The sequence below is a fragment of the Protopterus annectens genome, chromosome 4.part1, assembly GCF_019279795.1.
Source record: "Protopterus annectens isolate FY-2018-M chromosome 4.part1, PAN1.0, whole genome shotgun sequence".
NCBI lineage: Eukaryota > Metazoa > Chordata > Ceratodontiformes > Protopteridae > Protopterus > Protopterus annectens.
In genome coordinates this window covers 984,211,694-984,231,686 of record NC_056734.1, presented here as the reverse complement: position 1 = coordinate 984,231,686, position 19,993 = coordinate 984,211,694, and the positions used below count along the sequence as shown (strand labels likewise).

General features: G+C 39.2%; 1 protein-coding gene across 1 annotated transcript in view; it reads left to right on the top strand.

Annotated features, from left to right (window-relative positions):
- The window catches only part of ARMC9 (armadillo repeat containing 9), a 3,277,521-nt gene that overhangs the window by 2,658,601 nt on the left and 598,927 nt on the right, over positions 1–19,993 (top strand). Inside the window, 1 exon segment of the mRNA XM_044070688.1 lies at positions 17,913–18,017. Coding sequence (XP_043926623.1) covers positions 17,913–18,017 — 105 coding nt within the window.

The following is a 19,993-nucleotide window of genomic DNA, read 5'->3' as shown; positions in this document are numbered from 1 at the left end:
TTGGATCGTGTGGCCCAGGCAGTTATGACCCTAGCCCCGAGTAGCATCCTGCCTTCTCCCAAAATGATACCACAGTATAAGGACAAAATGATTGACTTCAACAATTGGCTAAGCTTCTGGTGTCATTCAAAGGGGATCCAGTATCTGTCTGCCTGGGACGACATGATCGACAAACTACAATGTTTTACCAGAGATGGTCTGCACCTGTCGCCCCTGGGATTCAGGTTACTGGCTAAGGCTCTTGCCACCCCTATAGTGCCTGTTTTAGGCATGGCTCAAAGGACAAAACCACCACCGTAACAGGTGCAAGTATGCAAAATCTGAAGGTAATGCTCCTCAATGCTAGAAGTCTAATCTTCAAAATGCACTCTCTCTCGAGGCACTCCTAAAAATGGAGAACATCGATATCTGTGCAGTAACTGAGACCTGGTTCAAGGCTCCAGAGAGCACCCCTGCAATACCAGGCTACAACTCTTACCACACTGTTCGGCCACCAAACCAGGACCGAAACACTAAAGGTGGCGGAGTGTCCATATTCATCAAGGATATTCACACCTGCAGGCTAGTTGCCCAACACAATGCATACAAAATTCTCTAGGTGCAACTAACACTAGGTAAGACTGCTACAGATTCCCCAACATGCCCCAAGATTCTCACTTCACCTTTCTAAACATACTAGAAAATATTAAGATGCAACCAAACACCCTAATACTGTTTGATTTCAACTACCCTGCCATTAGCTGGGAAAACTACTCGTGTACTAACACCTTTGCCCAACGGTTCTTGGAATTCATAAATTCCAATGCCCTGGATCAACTAATCCATTGTCCCACCAAAATCAATGCTCCACACCAGTGGTCACCCCCTTGTTGGTTAGGTCTTGACCATAAGCTAATCACCTTTGACATCCACATCCTACCCCCCACCCCCCCCCCCCAGTAAGGAAACATCCTTAAAAAAACTTCTCCAAGGCCAACTTCATGCTACTCTAGTCAGAAGTGACGTACTTCATGACACCCATGCAGACGGGAACTGAAAGTTTGACTGGCGAATCCTACACTAAAGCACTGTACGAGCACATCCACTCATACATGAATCATGACATCCCAAATAGAACCAAGACACTGTCCTCCAAAAAAAAGGAAGCCAATCTGGTGGTCCCCTGTCATAAACAAACTATATAACAGAAGGAAGAAACTGTTGCAGAAAAGAGGAAACTCCCAGGATGCAAAATACTCCCTTACCAGCTTCTGTAAGAAGCTGAGATCCCTCATAAAATCCTCCAAAGCTAGTTACGAAAATAAAATTGCCAAAGATTCCAAAGACAACCACAAGGCATTCTATAGCTATGTCAAGAATCTAAATGGCAATGCTCAGATCTGCTCTGAGCTACAACAGCATTAAATATACTGATCCCATTGCCAATATCCTGGTAGATCGATTCAGTGTCAACTTCACCCCCCTCTCACCCCCTGAAGGGCTCATTTCAATACAGAAAGATTGCCAAATTCCAGTAATCACAGCCACACAGGTAAAAACTGCACTGTCCAAAGCTTACAACATCCATGGGACCAGATGACATCCCGGGCTGTGTACTACATGAACTAAAAAATGAACTGTCACCTCACTACATGTCATGTTTAATCATAGCCACACCTCAGGCTTCGTGCCCACTGAATGGCGCACAGCTACAGTTATCCCACTACACAAGGGAGGATCCACCTTTGATCCTGGGAACTACTGTTCCATCAGTCTCATGAGCCTGAGCTGCAAGGCCATGGAATGTATCATCATGGAACTTTTAAACAAAGAAATTGTCAACCTTCAAACACTGGACCCCACCCAATTTGGCTTTGTGAAGGGCCGATCTTGTCTCCTGAACCTGATTGACTTCTTTGAATCAGTCTCCAGAGCCGTGGCCGAGGTAAGGCAGTCCACACAGCCTATCTGGACCGCGCCAAGGCCTTCTACACCATCCCTCACTCTGGAATCATAGATAAACTTACTAAGCTGGGCATAAATCCCTAAATCACTCGATGGGTTGCCAACTGACTTAGTGACAGAACCCACACTGTAAAAGTAGCTGACTCCAAATCCATCTCCAGACAAGTGGAGTACCTCAGTGTTCAGTCCTGGAACTGTTCTTGTTTGGCATCTACTTCTCTGAAGTACAGGCCAATACTGAGGGACTCTGGCTAACAAAGTTCTCAGATGTCTGCAAACTGGGAGCCATTACTGAATCCCCAAATGATGTGGATATTCTACAAAAGGACCTTACAGAAACAGATGCTTTGTGCCAGAGCCATGGGCTCAAGCTCAATACCAAGAAGTGTATGGTTGTCCCCTTTGGGAAAAAACATGTACCTATGAATTACTACATAGGTGGCAGTACACTAAACACCGAAAGTGTGATAAGAGACTTAGGAACACAGGTGGACAGTGATCTCACCTTCGATAACCACATCGCAACAACAGTCAGGAAATCCTTCTATGTGGTACACACCATCACTTTCATCCAGAAAAAAGGAGGTCATTGCCCCACTGTACTCATCCTTCATTAGACCCATCATAGAGTACAACACCCCATTTGGCATGTACCTCACAAGACATCTGCAACAACTGGAAATGCCGCAGAAACACCTCAGTAAAAAAAATCACAGGCCTATGCCCTATGCTGACTGACTAAAGAAACTCTAGCTATACTCTTTCGCATATCGTCTACTCACAGGAGATCTCTGTTTAACATATAAGGCCATGTCAAACCCAGAGTTGTTGGACATGCTACACTTAAAGAAATCTCAATCCATCAGAGCCAAGCGCTCCTGGGACCTAAACCTTGTCATCACAATGAACAAAACATGCTGGAGGGATAGGTTCCTGACCCAGAGACTCCCATACTCTGGAATAGACTGCCCATACATGTCAAGCAGAACGCCTCCTTGGTCCTCTTCAAAAGGAACCTTGACGACTGGATGGGAGATAGGAAATTTACCCTGGGGAATACGTCAGTCGCTCTGCTAGACAGGGGTCCAGGGAAGTAAATATTGTGGGAAGAAATAGCCAGGGAATTGTTATGGCCAGGCTTGTATAGGCCCTAGGGCCGATAGACTTTTACCAACCTATGAACAGTGACATCAGAGTTCAGAATCACAGGAAATATTTAAAACAACATTAAAGGGCAGTCTCATACAAATAAAGAAAAAATACCTAAACTAAGCTCCACTATATTCCTAATTGAATTTAAGAGAATTGCTGTACCCTAATACCTTGCTTAACAGAGCAAGGCATATGGTGTGGTGAATGATGATGATTCTTCTTGTCAAGCTCAAGACAGAATACAGAATGCTGTGTCTCAGTAAGAGACATTTCAAAATAATATCCAAAATATTACTGCTGGGATAGCTTGCAGGATGACATCATTTCTTGTCATCTGGCTTCTAGTTGCCGTGCAAACCCCCCCATTGCTGGCAACTGGCAGTATTTAGCACCTACCCATAAAATACACACACAAGGGCTTTTGTTCAGATCTCTGGGAGGTATTGGAAGTCATAAAACAGTTGCATTCTTCCATACTTTCAGAGTAGTAATTAGTTCACTGCAGAGACAATGCAGAAAGCTTCCTAGTAGAGACTTTGTGTCTCTGGCTGCCATGAAACCTGTGAGATAGCGTCTTTATGGCCTAGCCTATAAAGTGAATTAATTTCAGATATTTTTCTAAAGTTTGCTGGACTGAAGTTAACCTTCCAGTTTCCTCTGTTAAAACATATACATTTAAACAGTTACAGTAATGCATGTACATTTCTGTTCTCTGCAGTAGGCACACTGTGGATACAGTCTAAACTCAAGTACTTTACAAATACCTTTTCAACACACCAGTTTCAGTTTGATGTACACATGACATAAGTTCTAATACATTTGTAACACAAGCATCCTATATAAATCATATTGATATTCACAAATAACATATAATTATTTACAAAATTCCAGTTAGCTGTGCTGGCAGTACCTCCTTTATCACACATGATTTCTCCAATTAGCTATTCCTATATCTAAAAATCTGCACAAGACTGTACTTTGAAAGGGGCTTCTGCATCATCTCACTTCATGGACCTAATAATACTTGTATTTCTGGGGAAAAATATTGATCACTGCTGCAGTAGCCTTAGCTGTATGGGTTATATCTTGCATAAGATGTAACAGCTTGTGAGCCTGAGCTATGCTGACTAAAAAGACAGGTTTGGATAATAAGCCCTCCAGAGCTTTCCTGCAGTTGAAGAGAGCACTCCTCTTCAGGCTTTCGAGGACCAACAGTCAGCTTGTACTATTCCTTTGCTGGGCAGATAAAGTCCCTTTGGGGAAAAAATGTCCACATCAAAAATGTATTCTTTTAATCTACTTTCCTGCTTAGGAAAGTTATTTTTAAGCTAGTAGTTTGTGTTTAATCGACTGTCATAAAACTTAACTGTATTTTTATGTGGGAGCGCACTTTTTTCTGTCAGATTAATAGTTGTTTAAAGTAGGTAAAAAACATTTTTTCTTTGGAGAAATTGTACTTGGTGTATTTTACTTTTGGCAGCTGGCAAAGTTATTTAAATTGCTTTTTAGTGTGTTTTTTTTATTTGAGAAATAAGTGTCTTTTAATGACTTTAAATTTTTAGCTGCTTATGCTGCTTGTTTTCTCCAGGAAAGAGGCACCATTTTTGAGTTGACCTTGAAATAAACTACTGGTCCCATGGTTGGTCCTTTTACCCCCAACAAGAAAAAGTTAAAACAATTTTTGCTGCAACAGCAGACTAGCAGTTTCTATCTGCTGAACATTAGTGGCTCTTCCATGGCCAAAACTGGTTCCTCAGGCCACTCATCTTTTCCCCAGATCCCTCTGGTGTAGCACCTACAACCACTGTAAACTGGGGGATAGGCACATTCTGTAGGTCCCCCTCAGTGGCAAGGGAGAGGACCACTCCTGTCAGCCCTAGGAGAGGGAACATTCCTGGGGAAGGTATTTTTAAGCTAGGAGCAGTGAAGCTCACTCAATATCTAGTTTTCTTGGGATACAGACTAGATACCAGACTTGTGCAGTCTTTAGTGCCACCAAACAAAGTGCAGAGCCTGACCAGTTACTTCCTTTCTCTCCTGCTCTTCATTCCTGTACCGCAAGAGAGATCCTCAGAGCAGTGGGATTCAGGACGGCAACCATCCCCATGGTCCCCTTTGCTAGAGTCCATATCAGGAAGATCCAGTGGTACCTGAAAACCACCTGGTCCTAACATTTTCACCCCCCTGGGCATGCAGGCTCCTTTCCTGCCTTGCCTAATAAAAGAAATGCTCCGGTGGATATCACAGATAAAACTAAATCTGGGCCTTCCCTTCAAACTGCAGGCATCTCTACAGGAGCTGCATACAGATGCATCAGATGACGCATGGGGAGCATGGATGGGAACCTGAACTTTCAAGGACAGTGTCAGAGCACATCGATCTGAGGGAGATGAGGACACCTATACTGGACGTGCAGATTTACTCCCATTCTTGAAAACCAGGTCCATTAAGAGTATTTACAGACAATAAAACCATCATGTGTTACATAAACAAATGGGGGGAACCAGATCTTACCAGCTGTGCAGACTGACACTTTTGGCATGAGAGCAGGCTGCAAAAGCAAATCTCTGCTACCCAATTCAAGTGTAACTTGGACAGTTGTATGGAGAACAGGAAATTCATCCCTGGTTTGGCACCTATGTCTCTAATGGACACAGGCAACCTGTAAAGGTTTCATCTCCCAGGCTCGTGCTTGTAAATGTTTCATCTTTCACGCCCCTGATAAGCTTATCAAGGGTACCAGAACTTGTAAGAGATCTGGGATGTTTGGCTAGGCTTAAAAAGGCCTTGTGGTTGTTAGCTTAGTAAATACCTGTGAACCTATGAATCTATAAGTGGTTTGCATTCCTTCACAGGACAGTATCCTGGCAGACTTTCTAAGCAGATCAAGAAAAGTTCCCTACAAATATTTGCTGAACAGGACAATCCACCTAGGCATAGTCCACAAATGGCGTGTGCGACAGATCTTTTTGCCTCCATCCACAACCAAACAACTTCAGTTCTTTTGCAGTAGAGAGTATATGAACACCAGAAGTACAGAAGAAAAATACAAAGAATACTATGTATAAACACACTTTAGAATGCAAACAGGCTGGTTTTAGTTTTCTTCTCCTAGAAGAAATACCTCAAGACCCAAGAGGGGGACTATGGGAAACCAGAATAGAATATAGGGAGGTCTTTTGGCAGTTGGTGTTAGAAGCCAACACACCACCGGGCTTAAATGAAAATATATCCCTGTTACCCATTTTAAAATGATGAGCTGCTAGACTCTAGGAGAATAGTCTTATAGTTAGGTGACATATATACACCCCTTTACAGTTTATATATTTGAATATGTATGGTATAAACCGGTTGAGATATATAAAATAATCACAATTCTTCAGAAAATTTGTTCGGCACTTTTGCACTTATTTTTTTTTAAGACTTTACATAATTTATTTGTACTTAAGACCACTAGATGGAAATAATAGGTTTTAGGACATATTACCTATTTAATGAGATTTATGTATATTTTTACAGGCTTTTTAAAAGATTTATTTATTGTTTTTTTATAGATTTTATTATATCCATCAGAGATGTATAATTCACTTTTTAGTATTTTTTTTATGACTATTTACACCCTTTATCTCCACAGTGGGAACTTTGGTAGCTTGAGAATGAATTTCAAGATTAATTGATTGTTTTATTGGAATAATTGTTTTGGTGATGGGATTAGGGTATTTAAGAACAGAATTTGTAATGACATTGTATCTGATAAAGTCCTAGTGCTTAGAGGATGAAAACGTGGCGATTTCGTTAAGCATTAATAAAGGATTGTATTTATAACTTTATAACGTCAGAAGTGGTGTCTGCTTTCATCTGGTGCCTCCAAGTGCCCTTTTTATTTATTTATTTATTTATTTATTTTATATACAGTTTTAGTGGTTGCTGCTGGTTGCAGTCCTTGGACACTTTGTTTCTTTTACCGTAGGACCTACTGTCCTCAATTTTGAAAAATGAACTCACTATTGTTCTCTTGGAAAGGGATATTCCTGTTTTCCCTTCCTTCCACTTCCTCTGCTTCCCAAGGTGTTAATAAAGATCAGAATGAATTGCGCAAAATTTTATTAGTAACTCCTTATTTGCCAAGGCAGCAGTGGTTCCCCCTCCTCTTCCACCTAGCTGAGCTGTTACAGTTGGGCCTAGCATATGCCGTTATTACTGCTCACCTTTCAGCCATATCTGCATGCCTACTTCTGGACCCACCACTTCTGACCAGAGCAGAGGTAAAACAGTTCTTACAAGGGGTGCTTCATCTAAAACCTCCAAGGAAATATTTCCCTTCTACTTGGCACCTCAACTTTGTGGTAGAGAAACTTACTGCCCCTCTTTTTGAACCAGAAGCATCTGCATTTCTCAAATTGTGTACTTGGGAAAACTATTCTTCTGGTGAGTACCATACTTCAGGCCCTTATGGCAGCTCCCCCTTCCTTATTTTTCATAAGGACAGTGTTCTTTAAGGGGTAATCCTGCCTTTGTGTCAATGGTAGTAAATTAACTGCCCCTCAATTAGGCCATAAATCTTCCACCTTTCTTCCCTAATCCACAAATCAAGAGAGAAAGACTTCCACATTCCTTGGATGAGAATCTGAGCAGTCTATTGCTATCTTGATAAGAGCAATCAGATTTGCAAATCTGACCAATTGTTTGCTTCTTTCCAAGACTCCAAATTATACAACCCACTTTTAAAGCAGAATGTTGGTAACTGGGTATGTAAATCCATTTCTTTTGCTGCACTTTCCATTGCAAATCATTGTCCTCTTCAGCAAACACACATTTTTCTAGAGTGGCGGCCTCATCTGGAGCCTTTTACAAGGAGACAGAGTTTAGAATTATTTTAGAATGATTTTAGAGAGAGCTAATTGGTCCTCTGTGTATACTTCCACCAAACATTATGGAGTGGATGCCTTTTCTAGATTGAGCTGCCTTCTCCTGGACATGCCTCTCAGTATTGTTAGACAATTCTGTTGTCTTTCTATCTTTCTTCAATCCACCCATCGCACCTCTTAAGCTTTAGGAATCACCCATCTGTCTGGTATGCTGCAGCAGTTATGTAAGGAAGAACAAAGTACAGTTATGTAGGAACTTTCTGCAACCGAAAATGTCCTCTGCATCATCAACAGAATGGTTTGGATGGACAGGTACATGTCTCACAGAGGGTACTACTGCTCTGGAACAGACTCCCCATCCATGTAAAACAATGCTCAGTTCTGTCCATATTCAAGTGCAGCAGGGAACTATGCATGGGTTAAATTTGCCCTAGGACTGCCCGCTGTAGTACTAATCGACAGAGGTATCTTCTAAATTATTTATCCCACTCATAGGTCTCCACATATTATCTATGGTACGATCCCAGTTATTCTTAATTGGGGTAATATATAATTATTGACCACTGGATGGGTAAGGGCAGTCCAACATCAAACCGGATAGGTTAAGTCAAGCACCAAATGGAAAATGGTGGATTTACAATATCCTGCAAGGGCAGCTAGCCTAGGACTGACTTCTGAACCTTTTGTAGTGGTTTGGGTACATGTGCAGGGAACAGAAGACAATATGATAACAGATAGGAAGAAAGCACAAGGAAATTAAGGTGTCTTGCAGTGAGATAGATGGATGGACTGTGTGTGAGGGAAGATTTGTGACAGTCAGGCATGACTGTTGAAGAGGTAGCAGAGTGGCATTAAATCAAAAGAAGTGGCAACAGCTGAAGTGACACCCCAACCCATGTAGAAAATGAGGAAAAAGAGGGTTCATGATGATGATATGTTATGATATGTTAGGTTTTTGTACCCAGGAAGTCCTCTGACCAGGTAGCTTATTTACAAGGGAGACCTGGGGTACACAATTAGTACATAAATGAAAAACTGTCATGTTACATAACAGTGCAAGAGAATTCAAAAATTTGTTGCCATCCTACACTTTCTGACAAGGATGGGAAAATAATTAAGAATGGGAAATACTGTATGCTTCTGCAACTTTGATTTTCAGAATTTTGAATTGCCTGGCTCATATATTAAAATTTATTGACTAATTGTGAAAGTATAAGGGATGTTTTGTCTGCTTTAAGTTTCATTTCTTACGTTTTACAGGTCACATCTCATTGTTTATATTATTTTTATGACTTTGTTGATACTTAATCCAGGACTGTGGAGACTGGTGCTTTTTTGAGGGAGTTTGCTTGGTTGTGTTCTCTGAGCCTTCCAGATTTTGTGAAAAATGGGACTTTAAACTTTCCTTTGGTTCGAAATGTAGTTTTTGGTCCTTCTGCAGCAGATGTCATCAAAAAGTGTGATTAGAGGGTTAAAATAACAGGGAACCTCTAAAAATTTCAGCCATCCTTTTTCCAATTATCTAAGGAATTCTCTAACCACTCATCCAGTTTTGGTAAGAAACAAAAACAGTCTCAGCAAAATGCAGACTTTTTAGAAGAAATGGCAAGGGGGTTCCAAAATCAATGCACCCCCCCCCAAAAAAAAAGTCCAGCAGGTCAGTATGAATTTTTTTAAGGGAGCTTGACTCGCAACTATGACAGTCATTTTCCCTTCCAGGAAGTCTTAATCTTCATTTCTGTCTTTGGCAACAGTTTCAGACTAATGAGTTCTGAAGATCATCAAGGTTGCAGATGGCAGTGGGAAGAAATTCCCCCTTTCCAGATGGTGATTCCTTGTCCAGCAGACCAGACTCTTCTATTTCCCCATATCCTTCAACATATGTTGTCTCAGGGAGTGATAGAGCCAGTTCCTCCTTCCCAGTTTGGGAAAGATTCAAAGATGTTCTTGGTGCCAAAGAAAGAAAATGCTTGGAGATCAGTTCTGTATCTTTCTTTCCTTCCTAAAACTGTTTGTAATAGTGCCTAAATTCAAAATGCTGTCACTTCACAACCATTTACTTCTCCTTCCTCATTTAGGTTTTCTGGTTAACAGTAGATTTAAAAGATGTTTGTCATCACATCCGTACTTATCTAGACTTCAGGCATTTCTTAAGTTCTCTGCCTTAAACTTTGGATTATCCACTGCACTAAGAATATTCACAAAGTGTCTACGTTCTGTTATTGCTCATTACAGGCTATGTGGTATCCACATTTTCCATATTTAGACACTTTGCTTGTTTTTGCAGAATCTTTTTCAAAATATTCTCTCACTTGGGTAAGAGATCTCTTATTTAAGCTGGAATTTCAAGAGAACATTCAGAAGTCATGTTGACACCATCACACAGGATTGTGTTTTGGGGTGTCTGCTAGTCATCCCAGTTCAAAGAGCTTTTCTTGCATAGGAAAAATAACTGTATATAGATCAGTTTCTAGAGTTTTCCTGTCAGACTTTGGTCATTGTGATGGAATACCTTAGGATGTTGGGTCTCATGGCATCTGTGATTCTCATGATACCCCTGGTAAGACCTATGACTGCCCGCTGTGATACTAATTGACAGAGGCAGCTTCTAAATGCTTTATCCCACTCATAGGTCTCCTCATATTATCTATGGTATGATCCTAGTTATTTTCATTTGGGGTAATATACAGTTATTGACCACTGGATGACTAATCCCAGTCTAACATCAAACTGGATAGGTTAAATCAAGTACCAAATGGAAAATGGTGGGTTTACAGTATCCTTCAAGGGCAGCTAGCCTAGGACTGACTTCTGAACATTTTGCAGTGGTTTGGGTACATGTGCAGGAAAGAGAAGACACTCTGGTAACAGATTGGAAGAAAGCACGAGGAAATGGAGTCTTGCACTGAGATGGATGGACTGTGTGTGAGGGAAGATGTGGGACAGTCAGGCGTGACTGTTGAAGAAGGTGGCAGAGTGGCATTAAATCAAGAGAGGTGGCAACAGCTGAAGTGACACCCCGACCCATGTAGAAAATGTGGAAAAAGGTTGATGATGATTATGATTTAAAGATATAGGGACAATGCTAGATGACAGTTTAAATTTTGACCAATGTCTGTGTTTACCAAATTTAAAATTACATATTGTGCAGCCTTTCCAAAAAGCATGTGTTGTCATTGTAGTGAGACTATTGTACTATTTCATACCTCATTGATCCAAACAGTTCATGAATATAGCTTTATGCTTTGTAGTTTCTGAACAAGCCACTTTAAAGAAACTGAAAAGGCCCAGTCATTCTTTACTACATGAAATTCATAGGGTTTGAAAATTTTTATTATTCTGAAAAGTTTCATATATTGTTGTTGTACCATGTACTTGTACATTAGTTAACAACATGTATACATCAAGGGTAATTTTGAGACCACAAAGTCTTTGAAATGCACTATGACATGTATAAGTTTAGGTGTTAAAAAATAATGTGGTACTGTGTTAAAAAAAGAACTTGGTACTTTGAGTTTTACATTATGGGACATATTCTTTTTTACACCAGTGATCCTTATGCTGCAGTAAAATAAGGTTTTCATTTATTTTCTTTTTAAATTTCCCATTTTGGCCTAATCACCTCTGACATCTGGATAAAGTGGCTAAACAAAGAGTTTGTGAAACAGTAAGGCAGTACCCATACCTCTAAACTTATCCAGAATTTTGTAGAATGTGTAGGATTTTACTTCATATTTTTATCAGTTTCTCATAAAATGTGTGGTGGTATAGCAAATCTTTGAGGGATAAATCCACTAAATAGTAATAGATGTTTGAGTTTCAGACTTCATGTCTTTCAGAAAGTGTGTGTGAGAATTCAAAATATTTTGTTCTAGCACCTTTGTAAGTTTCTTAGAGCAGTATTAAAAGTCTGTTCTTGTTGCTGGGCCTTTGTTCCTTTATTTTATTTGTCTCTGTCCATAATTATTGACTTAGGTTGAGAGGTACAGCAGTATCTCATTTTAATCTCTCATGTCACTTAGTAATGGGACATAAGTAGTCCATTACTGTTCTGTTGTTGTGAGAGCTGTTTTTTGGCAATTCCAGTGAGCAGGGTGGCTGTTTGTAGCTGTGAATGAAAGCAGCATGTTAAAATGCATTACCGTGGCCATTATAATGTTTGGGGTAGGGTTGTGTATTTCTGATTGACATTGGCACACTAAAATACATTGATGTGTCCATCAGGTGGAATTGTATGACTATGAATGACATCAGTAAATTGAAAAACATTAATGTGGTATGATCCCAGTTAACATATTCACTGAGCTGTTAAAGAACTCTCTTCATGTTGAACTACGAGAGTTACTTTATACCCTAGGTCAATCCTGTATGTAACAAGCTACGTTACCAATTATGCTTATGGGATCAAACTAGATGTGCCAGAAGGAGACTGTGATTCTGTGCATTCTGTTAGGTATTGCATCCATTGTAAGGCATCCACCCCACCCCATCCATCCCAGCTCTCCAAGAATTCAAATCTAATTTAAAAGTCTGAACTGTTTTGTATTCTTCCACGCAATCCAGTAATAGATTCCATGTGTCAACCACCTTCTTTTTGAAAAAGTGCCTGCTGATGTGAAGATTAACCAGTGTTCCTATACTGAATGTCTCCTCTTCCATGCCCTGCCCTTTCATTTAATGTTATTGTATCACATTTGTCTTTGTTGTCTTACAGTCACATATAACTAGGGGTGATCATCATCCAGGCAACCATAGTGACTGCTTGTTCTGTAGTTATCATCCCAGTAATTCAAGTATTTCCTTTGAGGTTTTTTAACCAAGGCACTAGAAGTGATTATATTTATCAATAAAGAAGAGCTTTTGTCTTTTGCTGTAGTACCCGATTTTATAGTAACATTGAATAAATGTATGCATTGTCTTTTAAGCCCATAGCTCCTCTTTGGGAGAAAACATAGAACGAGATACAACTTGGAGCTACTATGCCTTCTTATGCTCCTTAAAAAGGTTGAACTCTCTTTAACATTTTGTGTCATGCTCTGTCTTTCCTGCCTTCTTCTGTAGCACTGTGACCTGTTCCCCTGGAAGGCCTGTAGTACTGCAAAGCAGTCAAAAATAGAGCCTATCAGTGCCTGATATAGGCAGCTTTCCTCTTTGTATGTCCAGAATCCACCCCTCAACAGTAAATATCACAGCATCTGATATCCTTTTGCTGCTCCACTTTTCTCTCTTTGCTAAATTGTTTAGGTTTCCCTAATTAATCCTATGCAATTTTCCATGGTGCTTTTTGAAATGTGTATTCTTTCCATGTGTTGTCATTCCTCAGGAGCAGTACCATACTCCTGGATGATTTGAAGTGAAGCTGCCACCTTTCAGGCTATGCCTATAATCTCTATGAAACACAGTTCTTGCTTGTTTCCCTGTCTGTCATCATTCCCCATCCTTGGTTTCACTTTTTCAGAGACTGATCAAGTTTTCCATTTGCTGTTTGAGATGTCCTTTTTATATAGGACTAAATTCAGGACCCCTGCAGGACATATGTCTCTTTTTTGCTTGATGATAGCTCCCCCATTGCCGTCTGTGTCTTTTTTATATAAGTTTGTGAAGTTTTCGTTCTTTTTTATATATCCACTCTTCTGTGCATGCACAGTATTTGCTGCCCACTTATAATCCTTTTCTCTTTCCAAGAAGCCGCTGGTCTTGTACTAGACAGTTGCATATAATAAATCAGTGAAAGGCCCTCCCCTTTTGCAACTTTGTACAGCATAGGGTACTACACAGACTCTAGAGTTCTGCACTTTTTTATATCATCAAACTGAATAGAAAAATCGGATGGTGTCTCCTTCATTTGGATTCCAGACCGTTACACTTTTCATCTGTTTTCTGTGACCCTGAAGGTACTACTTAGAACTATATGAAACATAGTTACCTAATTCTCATAACACTACATGGCTGAGACATTTCTGGCTTGCCTGCCCTCTCAGCTAAGTTGTTGTTTAGCTGTACCTTTCCTGCAAAACTCTCTTGTCACCCTAATTCATATTCTCTGTCAAAGTTAAAAAGGCTTTTATTTGAGCATCTTACCTGGCAAAATGGTAAATTCTGCTTTTAGGCAGCTGACTACTGTAGTGATCTCCAAATCAGTCCTGTGCCAAAGACCGTCAGATTGTTTGTTATCTTTATCAATCAGTTTCTTCTAGTGGCAAGTAGATCATTGTGTAGTGCCTGTATTACCTGCAATAGATCCAGTGTCATCAGAGCTTGCAGTTTAATCTTTATGAAATTGAATCCTGGCTGTCTCAGCATGACACATCTTATGTTTGAGATTTTAATTTCCTGAAAGAAGAGTTGATGTTGCTAGCTGCCTCTGTGGCCTTAGCATCTTTTCTTATAAAATCCTGATCTTGGTAGCCGTAACTTCAGCAAGCTGAATTTCTTAACTGCAAACCCTGATGTGCTCTAAACCATGCACAATTTTTTTCAGAGTAGTAAGATGACTCTTAGAAGCAGCCCTTGTTTCTTGCAAGAAGTGAGCTAAACTGTGCTACTGTTCCAGTGTTTGCAATTATCAGTTTTCTTTCTAAACAGAAGAACTGACCTGAAAGACTATTCTACTTTTTAAATCTTCACAGGTGGCTGTGGTGTTGCATGGAGAGTGTCCATTATCAGAAAGGATATGCTGTGATTGAGTTGGAGTGCCCATAAATGTGCATGCTGTGTTTTTCCTTCTGTGACGGACTGGCAGTGCATGCAGAATTATTTTCTTTTCCTTGTGTCCACTGAGAGCTGGGATAGACAACTGTTCCTACACAATCTTGAATTCAATAAAGTAGGTTTATCAGAGAATGGATTAATTAATTATTTCTGATAACTGTGATGCTAAAGTGTTTTTTATTTAAATGCATTATGAAACTATTGCCTTAGCTGTTCGGGGGAGTTTCAGCCTTAAAGAGACTGAACAAGAGAGGGAGGAAGGAAGGGAGGAACTAATTGCAGAAGACACTGCTTCATAGGATGTGCCTGTTAATAAAGGATAAAACTTCAAATTGATTGTCTTATGATGGTGTTTACACTCCTTTGGTTTGCCCTTTATATGTAATTTTGACCAACTTGCCCAAGGTTTTAGAAATGTTTGCCATTTGCAGCCTCTAAAAAGTAGTATGAGTCATCCTTTATTGCAACACATGACCTTCATTCTGATATAAACAAATGCAGAAATGAAAGGCTGGTTGGACATATGGATAGTTTCTGTCAGTCTGTGAAACAGTGTTGTACTTGATATGATGAACCAGTGAAAACTGCTTACTCTGATTTGTGTTTCAAGAAGTCCCCCCACAGACTCTGTGCAAAAGCGACTCCATTTTAGGGAAGTAGTCATTATGGGTTAGAACAGCAGCAGTGCTGAAAAGGGATTTAAGACACTGCTACTCGTGTACTGTGTATTTCTCATTTGGGAGCCTAGTAAAGCATAAGAATTATTGTATCACCAGTCTGTCTGAATTTAAATCACAGGTTGACGATAAGTGAAAATATGAATTTGTATGCAACATTAAGCTATTATTTCTTTGCCTTATTTATGATTTTAACTTCTGAATGTTTTTGAAGGTCATGGCAAGTGTTTTTTTTTTTTTTTTTATAGTAACACAAGCTACCTAAAGGTTCCGAAATGTAGGCCGCGAGACAGGAGCTACAGTGCTGAAACCAGAAGCCCACAGCACTACCTCACCATAGAGTGGTATGGTTGAAAAGCAAAATCGCTTTTGGGTTAAACACCAACCAGATACATGGCACATCACAACAATCACCAAGGATGACTACCCGACTGTATTCTCCCTTCTTAATTTCTCCAAGTCTTTTGGGTTTCAAGACTCCATTCCTAAGTCGAAGTATTATTAAAGTTCATGAAATTAGTATTGTCTCAACCTTTGATGTTAGCCAGAAGTGGTCTTCACAGCACCCACAATGTGCCCAGAATTGACTCTTCCTAAAACTCATATGAAGTTACATGTATCTGTAACATATCTAGCTATGATTGTAAATTCTTTTTTTTATAAGACCCCATTACTCCTACTGTTATTGGAACTGTCTGGGTATCCTTCCATATTGCCCTTGTTCATACCTACAAATCCTGGTATTTTATGACACTGTCTGTCTCTGTACGTAAGACACTGTAGTCACTGGGCATAGCAATTTCAATGATCAATGCTACTTTTGTTTTCTTTTCAAGGACTATGCTGCCTGGTTTTCTTGCATCTATTTTTTGAACTGTTGGTAATAGGTGATCCCATGTTAAATAAACTTTATTATTTTCTATAATGCTTTGTGGCTCATGTTTCCACTGTTTTCAGCTAATTCAATATTGTAATGTTTTTCACAATCTCCAATGCAACAGTCTTGCCATATTATTATGCTTTTCAGTGTACAGTCCTTCTGCCATTAGTATATCACAACCAACAACAAGATATGCGACTGTTTCCAATTCTGTTTTACAAAACCTACATTTGTCTGTTTCTCCTATATGTTCAATGGCCTTTGTAAACCAATGTGTACGTAGTTTACCATCTTAGGCTGCCAGTATTAACCTTTTGTCTTTTGGTTTAAATTCACTTCTCCTTAACAATTCCTGCGTTTGATCCTGATTGACGAAGTTGTTCCAAGAGTTTTCTGTACTTACAGATATATTTATGCAATTTCTACATTTCTTGCCTTCTCATCTGATTCTTCACCTTGTATTCTTTCTTTTGATTTTTTGGCGCATTCAGTTGCTGCCTGATTTTTTTTATCTTCTACTTGTTTGATTTCCATTGCTACTTGACACAGATATGCTTCTGCTAAACTAAGCAGAGAAGTCATCTTAAACTTATTCTCCTTATGATTTAAAACTTTTACTATGTTTGGGTCTTGTGAGGTCAGTAGATATATGTGCAGTCCTACAATTGCAGATCTATACATGTAATCAGCTTTGAGAAGGCCCATACCTCCTTCAGAATGGTGAATCTCCTTAGGGATCGTTACGATGTGCCCTGTGTCAGAGAGGTATGAAATAGTACAATAGTCTCACAACACCACAGTGATTTTGCTTTTCAACCATACCACTCTGCAACAAACCAATGTTGCAGGCTTCTAATTTCACAGGGAAATGTCTCGAGACCTACGTGCTGGAATCTACCATGTAATTACCACACATATTTTATTTATTTATTTTAATTTATCTTTCCTTTGATAACTGGGGAAGTTCAGCTTGCTGTATTACAGATGATGATCAACGATCTCCAGATATTGTTCTTGAAGATGGCCATTTCCTATAGCCTGTGAAGTTTCTCCAGCATGTTCCTGTTTTGTTTCTAATCAGATAAATTGCAATGAAGCTGTAGTTCAGATCACAGAGCTTTGAAACGGTTATTACTGAAAAAAATATTTCAGTCACAGAACATTAAATATTTTACATTTTATTGACTGGGTGATGTCCTTTTTCACGCGACATAAGGGAAAAAAAGACTTAAGTATTTCAAAATTTTTGTAGGTTCTCTTCCCAGACCAGGTGCTTGGATGATTTTTTTTTCTAATACTGTCACTGCAGTGCTACACAAGGGATTGCTGCACTGCTCATGTCCCATCCTTCAAATGATATATTAAACTAAGGTCTACCTGAGTTGGTGGTTGCTCAGATGGATGTTGAAGATCCTATGGCACTTCTGAGAAAAAAAAAAAAAAGATGAGGAATTTCCTGGCCGAATTTCCACTAGTAAGTATGAATACTTTCTTCACCTCCCTGAAAACAGGCCACAAACCTAGTGGAGCCAATCTGATCAGATATAAAATAAAATTAAAAAAATGTAGTCATCTAATATGTCCAAATATCAGTCACTGAAAATGTTAATATGCTGTGGTCATTGAAATGGTTAAGATATTGTGATGCCTAAATAATGGTATCTTTTTTTAATGGTGCAGGAAGATCAGGATGTGATGGAGGCCGACTTAGATAAGGATGAAGTGTTACAGCCACAGTCGGGCGAACTCATGGGAGAAAAGCTATTAACAACAGAGTACTTAGGGGTAAGTACCAAGCCACCTTCCTGCTATTGTACATATTCATCTGTGAATATTTAACTATGTTAAAACTACTGAGACACTTGTTTCTTGCTGTGACCTAAATCCTACTTTAACTCTGCTTTCACAAACCTGCTCAACTCCTTTGCCCCTCTAAAAACAAAACATATAAAAAGTAACCCTGTACCCTGGTTAACCAAAAATACCTTAGCTACTGTGCGACTCCGTGACAAAGCCTGGACACGTTACCATAACAATAAAACCACTATCGCCCTAAACGAATATAAAACACTACGAAATAAAGTAAAAAAAGGTGTTACTTTAGACCGCAAAGCCTATTTCTCCACTCTCCAAACCAACCACACCACCAATCCCAAACTGTTTTGGAAAGGAATCTCATCTCTCCTCAACCCAGGAAAAAAGAAAACCCTTGCCTCAACCCAGATGCCTCTGACATGGACTTGGCCACCCAATTTAGCTCTTTCTTCATAGATTCCTTAAGCAAGCTAACATCATCCTTCACCAACACCTCTACAACCCCTCCTCTGCGTGCTCCCATCCCTTCCTCCACTAGCATCCCTTACCCCCAACCTCCACCTTTCATTATCAATCTCATCTGTATATCCACCCTAAAAGTACTGGTTCCAATGCCCCTGATGAAATTCCCTCCTACTTCCTAAACGTAGCCGCAGAAGCCATTGCTCTCCCTATCAGCATACTAATTAATCGGTCTATCTCAGAAAGCCAGGTCCCCCAGCTCTGGAAGAAGGCCTATATTATTCCTTTCCATAAAGGCGGCAATAATAATGACATCCCAAACTTTTGCCCCATCGCCATTCTATCCCCTATTTCTAAGCTACTTGAAAAGTGTGTACACTAACAACTCTTACCCTACCTCATCAGTAATCAGATTCTTACCCCCACACAACATGGCTTTAGACCAGGTCATAGTACCTCCACTGCCCTCCTCTCCTTCCTAGAAACAATCAACAAAGCCTGCGACTCTGGCCACTTTGTAAACAATAAAATAGATCCCAGAAGGAGCACAATGAAGCTCTCAGACAGTCAGTCGAGTTTTAAGTAGTTTATTCCGAGTATTCACTCCACGAAAAAACATAAAAGTATTCACTCCACTTTACCACCATATAACGCTCAGTCTCCCTAATACGTTTTTGTTTTAAAACTTCATCAGATGTGGGATGATCTTAGAACAATTCTTATTTATACATGTTTGAATTAATAACATCCAATCGCCTATTTCATACTAAATGAGACTTAAATTTAAATATATGACTTTAAAACTCTGTGGAAACAAAATGTTTTTATGGTCTGAGACCTTTTCAAAACTATGTTCATTGTAAAATCATGTTAAAACAGTCAATAAATATGATATACAAATATATAATTTTTTTATAAAGTATAAAAAAAAATACCATTTGTTAGTTACTTTCAAAAAATCATAAAAACCTTTTTGTTGAACTGGATTGTGGCACCATCTTTTGGTGAAAAAATAAATTACACACCATTCACATTAGATGTCTCTTAAACCAGCTATACAAAAATATACCACTAATGCAAACAAAAACCTAATATGTGGTATGAAATCCAATATAATTTATTATTAAAAACTCATTTTACTGTAAAATAATCTTAATAAAAAATTCTAATAAAAAAGTACTAATAAAAAACTTAAAACTGTTAAAACAAGTATGAACATTTTTTAATAATAAACTATATTGGATTTCATAATACCACATATTAGGTTTTATTTGTTTGTATTAGTGGTATATTTTTGTATAGCTAGTTCAAGAGACATCTAATGTGAATGGTGTGTAATTTATTTTTTCACCACATGATGGTGCCACAATCCAGTTCAACAAAAAGGTTTTTATGATTTTTATGCAAGTCCTTCGTTGAAGGTTGTGCGTTAGGCCCAGCACGTAAAAATCTACTGCCAATCATTAGTGGACCAGAGTTCCACT